The sequence below is a fragment of the Macrobrachium rosenbergii genome, chromosome 11, assembly GCF_040412425.1.
Source record: "Macrobrachium rosenbergii isolate ZJJX-2024 chromosome 11, ASM4041242v1, whole genome shotgun sequence".
NCBI classification, from domain to species: domain Eukaryota; kingdom Metazoa; phylum Arthropoda; class Malacostraca; order Decapoda; family Palaemonidae; genus Macrobrachium; species Macrobrachium rosenbergii.
In genome coordinates this window covers 13,449,206-13,467,139 of record NC_089751.1, presented here as the reverse complement: position 1 = coordinate 13,467,139, position 17,934 = coordinate 13,449,206, and the positions used below count along the sequence as shown (strand labels likewise).

General features: G+C 41.8%; 1 protein-coding gene across 3 annotated transcripts in view; it reads right to left on the bottom strand.

Moving 5' to 3' along the window:
* Positions 1-5,282: 5,282 nt before the first annotated feature.
* The window catches only part of LOC136843159 (probable ATP-dependent RNA helicase DDX10), a 48,820-nt gene continuing 36,168 nt past the window's right edge, over positions 5,283-17,934 (bottom strand). For all 3 annotated transcript variants that reach the window (XM_067111212.1, XM_067111213.1, XM_067111214.1), the window contains exons 14-15: positions 16,805-17,104; positions 5,283-5,646 (exon numbers count right to left, since the gene is read on the bottom strand). In XM_067111212.1, coding sequence (XP_066967313.1) covers positions 5,514-5,646; positions 16,805-17,104 — 433 coding nt within the window. In that variant the 3' untranslated portion in view covers positions 5,283-5,513. The remainder of the gene's footprint in view (positions 5,647-16,804; positions 17,105-17,934) is intronic.

Sequence of the window (17,934 nt, the reverse complement as noted above, 5' to 3'; positions counted from 1 at the left end):
CATACAGGCAAGCTAGTGTTCCATAGATAAATTAAGATTTGAGGCAGTTTCTCTTGGCCCCTAATATTGCGTCTCCTCGTCTCAGCCTCGCACAGGTTGTCAAAGTGGCAATTGTCACAAACACCAGTCCCAGCAGTTGTCTTTGGCCTAAATTTTACATATATTTAATTCCATTCCACAGAAACGACAGACACCAATGCTGAAGGTCGATTGCCACATACAAATCACCCTATCACCATCAATAAAGAGCAGCGTCCGAACGACAGACAGCAATTAAGGGGACAACGTCTGCTACTGTTTATTTTTATTATTATTTTTTTTTTAGGGTTCCATTCCACCAATGCCGCTCTGCGAGAACCGCAAACTCAGTTCATCATACTGTAGACACATACTGGGATTTTTTTTCTTTTATTACACTGCGTGGTCCATATTAATAGTCAAATCTACACTTGTATAGCTCTCAGGAGAAAGAAGTCTAATTTTTTTTTTTTTACTTGATATGTTCAGTCCTAATATCGAGCGAGAGCTTATTGCATAATCTTGGAGCGGCAAACTTAAAGGCTCTGAAGCCTACATTCGAATTGCATATTGGCTCAAATAATTGAGTCCATCTGTAGCTATTCGTGTGTTGACTCCATCTGTTTGATCATACGCAGCAAGTCATTCAAATATTTTGGACACCCAGTCTTCAGAACTTGGTGGGTCATTACATGTATTTTAAACATTTTTATAACTTCAATAGGGAACCGATGCAGCTCAAACAATGCAGGCGTAATCCTGTCACACCCTTTATTAATCTTGCCGCTCTATTTAGTATATTTTGCAGGTTCCTAAGTTATATTTTAGGCAGATTATGATAGCCAAAGTTTCAATAGCCCACTCCGTTTATGGAGCAATTAATCAAGTTTTTTTTTTTTTCATAGAACACTCAAGATATTTTTTAACAAAGGCATTGTTTCTACGGTGATGGCCAGTAACCCTGACAACTTTATTTGAGCACTAAGAAAGAGATTGCAGGCTAGTTGTATACCCAAGTCACGTACCTTGTTAGCGATCGGAACTACGTTAGTATCTATCTTTAGCCTAAAATCACCAAGGTTTCTTAAGTCATTTTCCCTCCCTACCAACATAGTTTTATTTTCATTTATTTTTAATTGCTGAAATGTCATCCATTCCGTAACACTGGTAAGAACATCATTTACTTTCTCATTTGTATCTTCAGTATTAAGTTAAAGCAAAATTGAGTGTCACCTGTAAATAACTTGAATTTACTCCATGTTTGTGTAGGATATTTGACAATCCAGTGGTGTAAATGCAAAATAAAACTGGACCTAGCACGTTTCCTTGTGGTACTCCTTTTCTTAACGTTTCATAAGATATGAGTTCCCAAATTGTACACAATCTATCACAGGGGTAGTCTTTCAAATACTCAAAAGCTTCTTTAGCAATACCAACTGACTGTAAATCATTTTGGAGCTCATGAACAACCATATCCAGAGCAGTGCTGAGATCGAGCAACAGCAAAATACTGCATTTCCTTTCATCCATCATTTCCAATAGATCACTGACAACGGAGCACACAGCGGTTTCTGAAGAACGTCGTCTGTAAACCGACTGACTGTCCGGTACAGTTTTTGCATGTTACATACTCCAACATTTTGGACACAAAAGATCGAAACAGGCCTGTATGAACTAAAACTTTGATGATCAAGTGTGCCTTGCAGTATCAGCTTGATAGCCACTTTCTCAGATGTAGGAAAGTTGTATTCTGAAATATTAACATAACTTTCACTATTACATTAATAAAACATGAAAAATTGTTCACTCCAACGAGTTCAGATATTGGCATCTGAAATCTCGTTAGTCTATCGTTTGTTTGTAGTAGAGTGTTTGTCCGATTTGGCGTTCCAGCAAAAGTAATAATTGTGTTCTCAATTTTCTCCTTAAATAATTCAAGAAAATTATTAGCAAGTTCTTGATTACTGAAACTTCTGGGAGCATTTGTTCCTTTACATTTCCAATGAAGCTATCCATAGCTATCCAGAAGCCTATATAATTTATTCATATCCGTTCCTCTTTCTCGGATTTTCATATTTTAATATTTGCTTTTTCTCTTCCTTATTAGATAATTGTAGCGGTTTCAGACTGTTCTATATCCTTCACATGAAACTCCAGTCTTGAACCTTTGCCATTTGTCGTCTTTACATCTTTTTTCCCCTCATTTATCTCAGAATCTCACCATTAAACCTAGGTCATACAGCACACACGTATACGAGGGAGCAGAAATTACGTGACCGCCATTTCATGGTTAAATTTGAAAGACTTCGATTTTTTCTCAGGCTGTTAGGAAATTTTGTTATTATCTAAATTCATGTATTTTTATTCAGGTGGCTGAAGAATATTGTGCCAACGGTCGAAAGCTACAATTTTTTATTTTTTTTACTCGTATTGTTTCAAAAGTTTTTTACTCATACATAATTGTGGATTTTAATCTATCTTCAGGATCTTTGTGAAGCTAAACATCTAAAACACTGCCATTCTTATAGTCGCCTTTATTAACCTTCACTATTTTTTTCAGCACTCACGTTTTATCATGCTATAATGAATATATTTAAGGGTAATTGCATCATGTAATATGTGTCGAATGGTAGCCTGCTTGTCAGAAAGAGGGCTGAAGCCTCTTATAACTGTCATGTTTTTGTGGTGGTTTTATTAATAGAGTCCTTCCCTTTTTGGCAGTGAATCTTTGCTTTCCAGAATTTTATATTATGGAAGATGATGTTGTTGAGGCATTTTGTTTAATGACCTATTATTCAAGGTCATTATAAAGTCCATTTTCTCCCTGATCGGGATACATTTAACTTATGCTGAATGGCTGTTTACTCTAAGGGTTGTTGATCATAGTTCAAGGATATTTAGCATCACTTTGCAAGGTCAACTATCAAGATAAAGGGAAAAAATTTAGAATGTTTCCTGGATAACTCAGAAGCTGTGGCAGAAAGTTCTCTGGCCTTAAGATTCAACTGTGTTGTAAGCATTTTATACTGATGACTCATTTTTCAAGTGATGGGTCGGTACAAAGATTAACGTGATTAAGTAAGTGTTCTGAGAATGTTAGTATTTTTAATGAATATATACTTTATTTTTACCCCTTATTCAGAGGTAAATTTAAATGTAAACATTTATCAGATTTTCATGAAATTTGGTAAGTAGTAGATGGCTTGGTTGTTGATGACTACTTGTGAAGACGTCATTTTTCTTTTACTAATATAACATTCCATAAGCACGTAAGGTGTTGGTGATTACCTTTCAATTTTTTTTTTTAATCTTGGCTTACTTCTAAATATCAGAGGTCAGTCAAGTTTCATTTCTAATTATTCTGCTTTTGATGAAACTTAAGTACTGATGAAGTTAGTTACTATTTTGCAAACTATTTTTTACCTTGACCTGTCTTTCAATATTACAGGTCAATTACATACCTGTAATTTTGGCATTATCTCTCTGGAACTTAGAAACTGTGACAGTTAGGATTCTGATCTTCATAATATTTGTGAAGACATAACAATGAATTGGAACCTTTAGAGGGTGGGTATTTTTACTCGTGTTATTTCAAATGGTACGGCAGTATGTTTGTCAGAGTAGACAGCTGCCATCTAGTTATTTTTATTAATCTCCTTCACTTTTACTCTCTGATTTTGATGACGGTTGGCAGTTATGTGTCGTATGTATTGCTGATTATTTCCCTTATGTTTTACCTTCACTTATTTTTCAGTGCCATAGGTAAATGGAAATTCTTAAGTTCTACTTCTCAGTACTTAACTTAAAAGGTAAAATTGAATCTACGATTTGTACATGAAGTCTGGTTGGTATATATGAACCTTCAGGTTTGTGACCATCTGCCAATATTTTTTGCTCTTAATCTACTTTTCAAGGTCAAAATTCAGTTTAAAGGTTATGATTTTAGCAATTTTCTCAAAATCTCCGAAACTGTGATAATTACAAATTTCTGATCTTCAGAGCCTTGACAGTCAATATTAAGGTTTGAGGACTAAGCATTGCCTCTTTGAGGGTTGGGTATTTCACCCCCACCAATTTGCTAAAAATCCTTTGCTTGTTAACTTACCAAAAACCATATTATTTCACCTCTAACCCCTTTACCGTTATTTTGACTGAAACTTGAAAGTCTCTAACAAATCATCATCTGCAATGATTATGGTATACAATGCAAATATCTGTTTAGTTGGTCTCACAGATCAACAAGTTACACAACTGCTATCAGTATCATCTTTTGGTGTAGAAATCATAAACACAATCGTCATCAGGTTTGATCAGTCCCTCTTAATCTCAATTTCTTTTGTATTTCCCAAACCATTTAACTTGCCTCCTTTCATAAGATAAATTTTATCATCACTGACAAAGAAAGTTCTCTTAATGACAATTTTTTTTGCAGAGAAAGCTTGATTTGGCCAGCTGTACCTCTCTTGGTCTCTTCAGATTTGATAACGAGTGACAGATAGCAGAAAAGGGCAAGACAAAGTTTGTTTAGAAATTCTTCAAGGGAGAAAGAACTACTACCTATAAGCAGAGAAGCAGGTACAGATTTATAAGACTGTAGAAGGTTCTTGGCCCAACAAGCAAATATATACATTACTAAAGATTCTTTGCAATGGCCTCAGGTCCATTGCTTTCTTCCTTTCACATTTCATTTGTTTTCTTTTACTAGCTTGTTAATTTATTTTTCTTGACAAAACCAGTCAAATCATGAATTTTGATTTCGTTTTTGCTTAGTACAACTTGTCCTTCTAAGAAAAAACTACAGTGATTCATGGAAGATTTAAAAGCAGCATTTGTTGTAGCAAAGAGGAGCAAGAATGGCTTGATGCACAAGCTCCTTTGACCAAGCAGCTGAAAAGCAGGAACAGTCTCAATGAAGAATTGATAAAGAAGGGTCATAAATCTGTGGGGATGATGCAAGTGGAGATATAAGGATAAGTACTAAATGATAAGTACTTCTTCTTCTTCTTTTAACGTGCTTTTTTCCCATTTGTGTGGGGTGAGCACGATGCCTTTGATTTGGCTTTGGGGTAGACTTTGTAGTCTCGGTCGGCTGCCCTGCTAACACATGACAATACTGAATATTGCACTGCATTGTTAATAGTATCAGTGTTGCTATTAGATATTCTCTTTATTGCCATGCAGCTTTTTCAATTCAGACACCTTAAACAACCATGTATAATACTGTATAGCATTCTGTTGTAAAGAATGTTTTACAAACAATAAAAAACAATTTAAAAATTTTTTTATTAGTCAACGTGTTACAAATATAAAACTGGGACATACGTACAGATTTTTTCATAGGCTTTTATGCGGATCCCAATTGCTACCTTAACAACAAGTCTGCTGTACTGTAGTAAACACCTCTTGATTTATATTCAAATAAAACAATGTAAACTGCAATGTACAGTATGAAAAGTTATTAACATATATACAGTTAACTTAATTCTGTGATCAAACTACTTTCTACTCTTCAAAAGGAACAATGCAAGCTGCTCTTGTTCATCCATTGGTAAGCTGCTTAATGTATTGCCTTCAGCCAATTTTGAACGTTTAGCCTCACGCAACTTAGCTTGAGCTTTCCTCTTGCCACTGAAAATTAAAATAAAACACTGTATATCCACATAATTAATTACGATATTTAATCTCTTTCCCTATGATTACTTGTTGGTTAATACATGAATTCAGTGTTTTAGCAACACTCATAGTTACTGGAAACAAAATTTTCTCATGCAAACCCATTAACTTGAATTAGCTATTTCCTGTGCCACAAAGTCATCCATGATGCTTCAGACCCTCTTATAAAAGAAAATGGCTGACACAAGGTAGTTATATGCATACACAGGTGGATCCCATAGTTTCAGACAATAGCCAGTCTCATTATTTGCGTTGTCTAAACCCTGAATTGTAAGAAAAAAGCAGGGTTGGGAAGTGGGAACCCAAGTCATACCCATTAATAATGATTAGTCAGAATACCAACACAGAATGCCTTAATGAATATATGAAAGGATGGTTAAGGTGATCCTCTGAGAACGATTCTAATCACCTTTAATAAAAGCTTGCAAACCTAATTTGTTATTTCCACATGGCAACCATTAAAACTGCACCAATATATACAATGTTTCAAGGTATAGGAGTTGACAGAACTCTAATCTTGAGAACACGCACTTTTGCCATGAATTCACTGGTTCTCTGTAGATACACACAAATTTGCTTTAAACAAAGGCCAAAGAGCAGTGGACATACATACTGACTTCAAATCCATGGTGTGCATTACTGAACTCAAAAGTGTTTAACTCACTGACTCACCTTTAGGTTGTGAGACCCAGAAGTTAGTCAGCTTTCAGCTTAGCTCACTCAGAGAAGCTTAGTCTAGAAGTTCACACAGACCTATCAAGACTCCTTATGACCACTGAATTGCCATCTTTGGGTTTAAGGACCTCTCAAGGGACTTACTTCTTTATTAGTTCTATCAAAGAAAGTAAGTATAGTTCACAGATCTTTTGCAGCTCAAGCAGACAACATATTCTGTCACTGCAGAAACAAAGTCACCTATGTGAGGAAGGGTGGCTATTAACAAATCAACACTCATCCACCGCGGGCTGAAAGGGGCGCGATTGCATGCCCTTTCTGGCAGAAGAAGGCTGGGTGTTCCCGCGGGTGCCCTTCGAAGCCTGGGCCTTCTTAGGTGCCGAGGAAGTGCTAGCCTGACCCGAAGGTTGGGCTGCAGTGGCGTGTGAAGACTCAAGAGGTCTTAGCCACTGCCTGATGGACAAGGTGGTTGCTGTCTTTGGCCCAATGCTTGTCCACCACAGCATCCACCAATTCTCCAGGGAAGAGAAAGGCAGAACCCAGCAATGTTCTGTAGGGTCAGTGCCGACTTGGGACCTACAGACCTGGTGATCTGAGTCAGGACAGCATCCCTTCTCTTCAACACCAGGTTTGCTGTCTGGTGGGCAAGGTAGGAGATGGCTCTACCTCCAGACTGGCATAGTTTCCCAAAGGCAGAGTCTCTCCAGGGACAACAGCACCTAAGGAGGCAGCCAACTTGAATGCTGTGAAAGACCACAGATCCAACCAGGAGACTGCCTGGAGGGCTGACATGGTGGTAGCCTCCAGGCTCGCTACCTCTTGCTGCAAAAGAGAGACCCCTTCTGAGACAAGGTGCTGCAGCTAGAGACCTGGGCCTAGATGAACCAGGTCTGGGTCAACCTGCAGTCAAGACCCCATCCAAGAGGGAGCAGCAGACATCACAGGAGCAGCCTGGGCAGCCAGGGCAACAGGAGCAGCAGGAGCATCGGTAACAGGAGTGGTGATGGGAGCAGACGGGACAGCCAGGGCAGTTGGAGGAGCAACAGCGGCCTGGACAGCAGAGATCACAAGAGTGGCAGGGGCAGGAACCATCATATGGGGCACAGAGGAGTTAACTATCATAGACGGTACAGCGAGGGATGGTGGGGCCACAGCGAAACCTGAGGCAGGGGCACTGCGTGCTGGGATGCCAGGACAGAAGTCACTTGGGTAAGGAAGTGCGAGGAGACAGTCATCGGCATCTTAGCAAACTCTGTCATCATCACTGTGGTGGTCATGGTGGTAGAGGCAGCATGGGTCACCACCGGAGCGCTCACCAGATGAGAGGAGAGGCCCTATAGGGATGGAGGGACCAAAAGACCCAAGGATTGCCAAGCTGCACCCAAATCAGTCACCTGCTTGCCAAGGAACTGCTTAACCGCCAAACTGGAAGGAGAAAAGGTTGAGTTACCGGAGGGAGACTCCTCTCGCCCTGAGGGAAAAATCCCCCCTCCCCCCGAGTGAGGAGAGGTCCCGAGAGGAGGTCGTCCTGATTGCCAGCTTCCCCCCATCGTTCCACGCCCGACAAAGGAGCAAAGAAGATGAAGGAGAGTCCTCTCCCGAAGGAGAGACAGTCAGAAGGGGAAGTTTGCTGGGAGAGAGAAATGAGGGAGATGGGTTAGCCACCAAAGGTGTAGTCAGAGGCGTATAACCCTAGGGCAATGCCTTGGCAGCCGTCCTCCGATATCATTTCCTCCCTTCAAACTTCACCCACTGCTCAGCTGACCAGGAACAACACTCAGCACAAGTAGTAGAATCATGTGAGCACTCACACCCCCTGCATGATGAACAGAGGGCATGAGGATCAACCTCAACATAAGATCAGAAGCTACCACATTTTTTGCCACCAACCCCAGGATACACATGCTGAGGGAAGGCGGCCTTGCGAACAGGCTTGTCAGATTCGTGGGTTTGCATAATTATATTCACAAACAAACATATGCTTCAAGCAAAAACAAAGAAAGATCCAACCAGGAAAAAACAGCTCAACGACAATCAGGGTAGAGAGGGAGAACACAGATCTGCACTGCACGATGGCCGAAACAAATTGGAATGTTTAGTCTGGGCGGGCAGGACTCCCACCTACCAGATGGTAGTTAACTGCCTAACTACCTTGTTTGAAAGTTCAACGGCCATTTCCAGCTCTGCTGGAAGTAATTCCTAATGTAAAGGACCGATGGTTTGTATATTGTGCAGAAACAACAGAACATCATATTCTCCACGTTTTCAGGATGAACATGACAACATCCCACTAGCCCAGCATTCACAAGACTGCCTACTGTCCACAGTCCCCACCCACTCTCCATCTGCAAATGATGATGCCCCAATCAGCTGATTTCCTTTCACTCATACAATACCTGGAGAAATCACAGATCAAGGTTCATGCCTGGATCAGACAAGAGGATGAAAAGAGGTGACAAAAAGAACAGGAAAGACAAAGAAAACACGAAGAATTAAGGGTCCAACGATAGGGAGAGGAGGACGAAATTCACAGGGAAAAGGCAACAGGCTGTTACAGCACCTTTTGGCAAATGCTAGCCGCCCCCCATGCAGCAAGCAACCACAGGAAGCCTTGAGTGCCTCCTTCAATATCTGCAGCTCCTACCTCGCCACCAGAGAGTGCAGCAACCCCGTCAGTACCCCCTCCACAGAAAGCAATCACCCAGAACCCACCCTCCCTTTGCCCAGATGCAACTTTTCAAATTTTCCGGGAATGGCGACGATAATGGGACGATTATTCAGTCATGGTGGTTCTGCCCAAGTTAACAAGAGAGAAACAATTAATCCAGATGAGGATGTGTCTTGCCTTGGAGACACAAAGGATCCTCAAGCACAACCTAGACATACCCCCAGACACCGGATTAAGTGTCGACGAAGTCTTGGAGGCCCTTCAAGAACATATCAAGAGCCTTCACGACGATAATCTACATTGTAGGGAGCTGCTCACCTCCAAACAGTTAAGAGGGAAAGTCTTTTTTCAGACTTTTACATAAGACTCAAGAACACTGCAGAGGAAGTAGATGTCTGTCCCGACTGAGAAACTCAAAGCCCTTGACACCAACGCCTCTCTACAGGATATTATCAACACGTGTTGCACCTATGAGGCCACCAGGAAGGCCGCTTCTGCGATTCGTGCTTCACCATCTCAGTTGTGTGCCCTCTCAAACTACAGGGAGCAGAAGAAACATGGAAAGGGTGCCACCCCTACCACACCAAGTGTTTCATGCCAATCATGCAACCACACGCACGGATCCACAGAGGAATGTCCAGCAGCAGACTGCACCTACAGCAACTGTGCCCACAAGGGGCATTGGGCCAAGGCACAGAGCCACCACTGCAACCAACAAGGACATTAGGACAAGTGCTGCTGGAAGAAGACAAGGGATGCCAAACAGGTTGCCACTAACAATACCAAGCCTACACCACCCTCTCCGGGCAAGAACCCCAGCTGTCATCGGATGGGAAGACCTCCTATCAAGACACCTCAGCCAATCTCCGTTTCCTTCTCATATGGTGACATCAAATCCAGGATTCAGATGTTGCCAGACATAGGTGGTGATGTCTCTGTTATTGGCCATCAGTATCTTGACCTTCTGCGCATTCCTAGGAGCACACTACAGCCCCCACCAGTTACCTTGATGTTCACCGCAGATGGCTCTACGATGATATCTGCCTTAGGATCCTTCACAACCACTCTCACCTTAGCTAAGAGATCCTGTTCAGCAAGGATCCAAGTCCATGAAGGTGTCCAAACACCACTGCTGTCATATGGCCACCACAAAGTAGTTGACCATTATTCTGCCAGAGTTTCCCAGACCTGTCCTGGATGTTACCCATGTCAATAGGTTTTCAACGCTGCCTCTTCATGCCACCACGTTGCCTGCTGAAGCCAGAGACTTTTTCTATGAGAGTTCATGGACGTGCTGATCTCCAAGGAAGAACATAAGAAAGCCCACTCAAGCCAATGGAAGGACCCCAATGCAAATCCACCTCAAGGAAGATGCCGTACCTTGTGCCATCACTGAACCTCACCAGATACCATATGCCTTCCGGGAACAAGGCAAGGCAGAGCTCGAGTTCATGGTAGATCAGGGTATCATTAAGCCTGCCAGTGGCAAACCCTCAGACTTGTGTCACCCGTTCATTGTAGTACCCAAGGACAAAGGCGTTCAAATCACTGGACCTCAAGAACCTCAACAGCCAAGTAAAATGCCCAGCCCATCTGTCACCCTCACCATTGTCTAGCAACCACAGCACTGATCTGAAGACCAAATTCTTCACCACCATGCAGATGCCTTGCATGGGTACTGGCAAATGCAACTTGCAGAGGAAGATCAAAAATTAACCAAATTCATCACAACCTATGGCCGATTCCAGCATTGCAGAGGTCCAATGGGACTTGCGGCCACAGGAGATGCTTTCTGCGTTCGAGGAGACAAGGTCTGCAAGGTGTCGAGAATTGTGTCAAGGTAGTCGACTACACCCCGCTGTTCAACGAGGATTTCCCTAGCCTCTACGCCAAATCCATGAGATGCTGACAAGGCGCCACAAGTTTGGCATCACACTTATCAAAGACAAGTTTGTGGTCGCCGCCTCCAGCATTACCTTCTGCAGATTTCGGATCTCCAAAGATGCATTTCAGCAGACCCCGACAAAGTAGCAGCGATTAAGGACTTCCCTACACCAATGAACTTGACGGATCTTCTTTCATTCATGGGGTTACTTAACTAAATGGCTGAATTTATGCCCGAGATAGCTAATACAGCTCAGCCTCTCAGACCCCTTATGAGCCCCAAGTGTGCACTTGTACGGACTGCGGATCAGCACAACATTTTGCCAAGTGAAGACTGCCCTGGCTAGCCCACCAATTCTTGCCTCCTTCGATCTAGCCCTCCCAGTTACCTTACAGACTGATGCTTCTTGACTTGATGGACTAGGATATGCCCTTCTAAAGGACCACAGCAATGGAAGACTCCGCTTAGTACAGTGTGGCTCTCATTTCCTCGCAGACGCCGAGACTCGCTGTGCCACAATTGAGTTGGAGATATTAGCCGTAACCTGGGCTATGTCCAGATGCATACTATACCTGAAAGGCCTCCAACATTTTACATTGATGACAGACCATTGCCCACTGGTGCCAATTCTCAACCATTACACTCTGGATGCGGATGAGAATCCCTGCTTGCAACATCTCAAGCAGAAAATCTCACTGTATCTGTTCACAGCCATGTGGTGTGCTGGCAAGCAGCTCGGCATGCCCGGCGCCCTGTCGTGTGCCCCCATCAGCCAGCTCACACCACAGGACAAAACCGACTGTTGAGGCTGGGCCAGACATCAGGAACATCGCCACCGCTCATGCAGCAGCCCAAGAGGACAATGCCTCACCCCGGGATGCCGACAGGATTATTCAAGATCTTCGTGCTTCAGCGAGGGAGGACCAATCATACATTTGTCTTCGAGACTGCGTGCTCTCAGGATTTCCTACCAACTGTTGCAACTTATATAATTCATTGCTCCCATTCTGGGACCTATGGGGCAGCCTCTCAGTCGACTCTGACCTCATACCTCATGGAGCAAAGATTGTAGTTCCTGCTGTCCTTCACTACCACTCTCTATCATGACTCCGAGACAGTCACAGAGGAATAGAAGCCACAAAGCGGTGGGCACAACAGACTGTTTACTGGCCAGGAATCGACTCTGACATCATAAGTACTGTCCAAGCATGCGAACCTTGCCAGGTCTTACAACCCAGCCTCCAACAGGAACCTTTTCAAAAAGCCGACCACCCTACTAGGTCCTTCGAGTCTGTGTCAGCAGACTTCTCCAACATTGCAGGGAAGTCATTACTTGTTGTGACCAACAGGCTTTCTGGCTGGCCTGTGGTTATCACATGCTACAGAGACACTACCGTCTCTGCTATGATCAGGATCTTCTGCAGATTCAGGGAAGTTGGTGTCCCACTTCGCCTCAGGACTAATGGTGGACCTCGGTTCACCAGCCATAAATTTAGGGATTTCATGGAGCGATGGGGAGTACATCACCTTGTTACTTTCCCGCAGGTCCAATGGCCATGCCAAGACCGCTGTATAGATTGTGAAGCATCTTATACTGAAGACAGAGCCCTCTGGCAACATCAACTCTGAAGATTTCGACCATGGCCTCTTGGAGTTACGGACCACTCCAAACTTCACAGGCTGCTCCCCTACACAAATACTATATGGCCACCAAGTTTGCTCCTGTGTGCCTGCTCACCCTCGGTCATTCTTGCAGGAATGGCTGGAGAAAACCAAGGACTGCGATCGCCATGCTGCCGCTAGGGTCAAACTTGTACAGAGGCTGTACAATCAACATGTACGTCCCCTACCCAGGCTAAAGTTGGGCAATTAGTTAGGATCCAGGAACCAACTTCTCACCGCTGAGACACGGTTCGGATCGTCATGAGCCATGGCAGGTCAAAGAATTATGAAGTACTTCTCCCCAGCGGACGAGTATACTAGAGGAACCGGCGTTTCCTGTACCCAGTACCAACCCCTGGCACTGACCCTCTACCTCGCATCCCTGTGGACCTTCACATGAGACAAAAGATTCCTCCGAGAGCCCTCCTACAGCCCACGTAGATCTCCCAGGTTTTCCAAACGAAGAACCCACTTGAGATGTGACTACGAGCATGAAGGGCAGAGGGAGGTATAGATACTATAGTCTAAATATAAAATGTTTTTGTCACTGTATAACGTATTCTCGCCTCCCATGTATATAACGTATATTGATAAGTGGCAACCTTACATGTATATTGAGAAGTAGCAACCGAACATATTTAAATCCAATGCCTAGCAGTACACTGCTTTCCCTCTCCGAATTCGGGTGCTCACACGTGTCTTGTTGCATTGTAACCTTACCTAATAAAGAACCTACATTTTAGATGAGCTTGTTTCACGTCTCGTCCTAACCAACACTTCCTAGATACTGGGTGCATAAGAACATGAAAGTATGTATCCTTTGGTTCTATGGATGCTATGAAGTCCCCCCCCCACCCCCCCTCAGTTAGACCTGTGGACTGAGACCACTGTTTCTATTCTGAAAGGAGTTTACTGAAGATAATGGTTCATCAGACAAAGGATGATGATCAAGGTACCTACAATATCACCTTAATACTGCAAACATGAAATAGCAATACCCTGGAGAGCTGTTTGTAACCACCTTTTGCCTGATTCACCAATACACAACTGATTTCATCTCGCTTTCCAATGCATGTTATTTCAAGTCCTGCCTTCACAAAGTTGAAAAAGTGATGGCTTCATCTCTAAAATTGGAAGCCTGTACCCATCTCATGAAGGTTTTACTTCCAGCTGGTCCTGTGACCTCCACAATTTCTACAGACAATTCCCTACCAGAAAACAGAGCATGCAGGAGACCAGATCTTACCTCCTTTGGAGGTTTTTCATGTCTACTACCTACAACAGAATAGTGATATGACCAGAATAGTGATATGATGCAGCTCACTGTGAATTCATTTTACTGTATGCCTACATTTTGGCGTCTGGTACTATAGAAGTGGAATCCCTCAGATTTCTCACTGCTGCTTGACCAAAGGATAAAACTATACTCTTTCACCTTGGAACTTCTAGGAAGCTAGTATCTGCTTCTGAGATTTATAAGTAACATAAAACAGAAGGGAAATTACTGTGCTGCTACCAGCTGGATTAAGGCCTCAGTACCTATGGTTGCCACACCTGGGTGGAACCGCAGTAATTTTGTAGAAATTTCTCAACCTTTAGTTAGATTAACAACAGCCATAAGGGTATAATGGACTTTTCCATAGTACTTCCCTGTGCCCTTCTATGCCATACTCTTCCTGGTGACTACAATTGTATCTGTGGTGGTGGTGCTAGCAAAAGGAACTCCAGAACACAAGAGTCTCTTATCTCTAACTGATCCATTTTCTGGCTAACCCGACATTAACAATTGTTGATAACTATGCTCCTGTCTGCACTACAGTCTGTGACAGCGAGTGGAATCTGCATTTTCACTGTACAAAGGGTGGATCCTGTGCTTCAACATTTTCTTTCAATGGCTTTTTCCACTGAAAGTGCTAGAATCCTAATTACCAAAGAGGACCGGGTGCTATAGCTGGCTACTAAAGGAACTCTGATCAACAAAGCCAGAGTAGCTCTGGTTAAGAGAGCTGAAGTAGCTCATCATAATGGAGTGGTTTGATCACAGTTGTGGTCATCAGACCCCCTTCTCATCATAAAGGCTGGCTGGAGTGGCTTCAATCATGATTCCAGTTGCTAGAGTGGCTCTGGGCACTGCAGCAGCTCTGATAATGAGAATGGTTCAACACAAGCTGTCTCAAAGGGAGATAGTGCTGTCAGTGCACCTCACACAGTGCACTATAGACATTACTTAAGGTTCTTTGCAGCATCTCTTTGGCCCCTAGCTGCAACCCTTTTCATTTCTTTTACTATACCTCTGTTTAGATTCTCTTCCTTCCATCTTACTTTCCACCCTCTCCTAACAATTGTTTCATAGTTTAAAGGTTTGCCTCCTGTTACAGCTTGAAACCTTTTAACTCTGGTTCCTTTACAGCTCTGAAAGACCTCAAAGGTCCCAGCCCTTAGCCTTTGGCCTATATTTTATGTACCATTCCACTCCAACACAAGCTGCTAGAGCAGCCCTGGTCACAATTTTGGTCATGATGGCTGGACTGGTTCTAGTTGCTGCCCTGGCCACTGGTGTGGCTTTGCTTATCAAAGGTTCAAAGTAATTCAAACCTAGGAAGCTGAAGTGGTTCTGGTTGTGGCTCTGGTTAAGTGGGCTAGAGCACATCTGGTTGCAGCTCTAGTCAAGAGCGCTAAAGCAACTAGTTGTGGCTCTGATCATAAAAGCCAGAGCATTTTACATAGATCTTGTCCCTTGAAGGGGAAATGGTGGGTGAAGTAGAGCTTGTCCCTCGAAGGGGAAATGGGAAAAGTGAGGCACTATTTCTAAATGCTCTGGATGTGGCTTCACATGGAAATCAGTTCCTCTGGCAATGGCAAATGCCCTATTCCTGGGGTTGGTGCAAGCTAAAATGGTTTCAACAGAAGTAGAGACGAAGAAGGAAGCAAGAGTCTCACCATCAAGCTTTGAAATTTCCATTAATGAAACTGATTGACGAACAATGTTTAAACTGTTCTCTATGGCATGAGTAATGATAGTGGTAGCAAACAGACTTAAATTGGATTGGCAATGGATGGCACCCCATCTGTGGCAGGAGTGGTACTGGGTGGAAATGTGGCTGTGAAAGGAACAGGACTGGTAAACCAGGTTGCATGGGAAGTGAGTCTAGCAACTGGCTGATGCATCTCTCAAATACCAATGAAGACTGACAGAAGTTTGAGACCATGATCAGTCATTCAACAGCTGTGCTCTTATAAGAACTCTACAACACTTCTTGTAATGCAAACCCCACAGCTCTGCTGACTATTCTAAGCAGGTAAGGTGAGATCAAATGAAAAACTCAACCTCTACAACCACACAATTCATATACATTCATCTTAACTCTAGATATGCAGGCAGTACCAGTGTTATCAAGTAACCACACAGATGACAGAGCAAACAACACATAAGATTGGCAGAAATATTGCAAAGGAATCGTGTACTTTAAAAAGCAAAAGGTACAAAAGTACAACAGATATACAGTCACCCAAAACAAAACTTCAAACACAGTCCCAATTAAAGATGAAATATGCATTTGAAATTTTTTGGCAATTTCTACTAGAGGTGAGCTGAGTTTCCTTCAGTCAGAGGACTCAGATGTTTCTTCTTTTGCTCCTGCCCTATCCTTGTAATTTTTGCATGTTATGTTTTGCATTCCTGCACACCTAATGATTAAACACGCCTAAGGAATCCCTATCAGTCGTGAAGAAAACAGCGATTGTCATATTATGGAGAAAGGGGAATTCAATGACAGGTAGTGCTTCTGAAAGGAAAGGCATCTTTGCAGCAGCGTGAGAGGGGAGCCCTAAGTCTTTCTACAAACAATAACTCACATTTACCAAAGCCCATTAACTTTGTTTAAGTCTGGTTTTTCACTCCTAGATTATTTACATATTACAAGTATTTGTTAAAATATTGAAAAAAAGGAACTGTCCATAATGAGTAGACCATATTTATCAAATATTTATCATTTTCGATGACTTACTTCTATTGTGCACCCACGTACATACTGAAACTACACCAAAGAAAGTAACTGTGAACAAAAATATAATTGAAAAAACATATAGGACTAATTATATTTTGGTATACTGAAGGTGTGAATTCAAGAAAAAATTTTCAAGTTATTTTCTGAGCCATGCATAGTTCATGCTTCACCTATAAACTTATATCCAAACAACAAATCATTAAATGCAAAACCTACCTTAGTTTTGGTTCCTTTTTTATTTGTTTTTCCTCACTGTCTGTTTCTTCTTCAGAACTGCTGGGACCAATGCTATCACCATCATCATCATCATCTGAATTTTCCTCACTTTCAGAGTTGTCACTCTCATCTGGTTTACTACCATATATTTTGTCAGGATCAGGTAAGGAATCGATGATCTCATCTGTATATTCATCTGTTCCACTGTCCTCATCATCATCTGCACTTTCTGTTTCTTTCTCTTCTTTCTTGGCCTCCATAGCTTGTTTCCTAAGCTCTTTTTCTTTCCTCTTCTTCTCTCTATATACACACAAAAGAAACATTTTCAGTTATACGGAAAATACATTACATTGTTATCTAAAATGATACAACAGTAAGAGATTAAAGTTAGTATGAGTTTGCCTTAACCTCTTTAAAGACTAAAATTCCATTTTATTCTATATATAACTCTTAAGTGCACTGAATCTAAGAAAATATATGAAATTCAGAAAACATCCAACCTATTCCCATATGTTTCTTCTATATATTACTGTAAAAAGAAAGCTATTTTTTATTCTAAAAAATGTGCTGTTCTTACCTTTGTTTAAAATTACAATAAATTATTTCATTTTACTTTGACCAAAAAATCTAAAGCAAAAACTATATAATTACAGTAAATTATTTCTTTTTTGATATGACCAAAAAAGCAAAACTAAGTCCAGGTAAGAGGCAAGACAAAACCCAGTAGCTGTACCACATTTGTCTGATTCTTTGAAAACAAATAAAGTAAATTGCATTTTTAGACTCTTTGATAATTTACATATAAAACGAATCTCCAAAATGCGTTTCATTTATCAACTAATGGCTGTGATGATATTAGTAAAATGCAATCAGCTGATGATTTTAAGAATGTAAACATTAGCAGAATGCAAATGGTCCATTTTTGCTATGTTCATGAATTATAATACGATAATATGACAATAATGCATGAAATATAATTGCATGTACGTAAAACAACAGTTTTACTAAAATTACCATTATTCTTAATACAACTCTCTCTCTCTCTCAAAAAAAAGAAACAAAAGCAGCAGATTTTTAGGTTTTTGTTGAAAATGAAAGCCAGAATAGTTTGAAGTGTCGAAAAACAATGA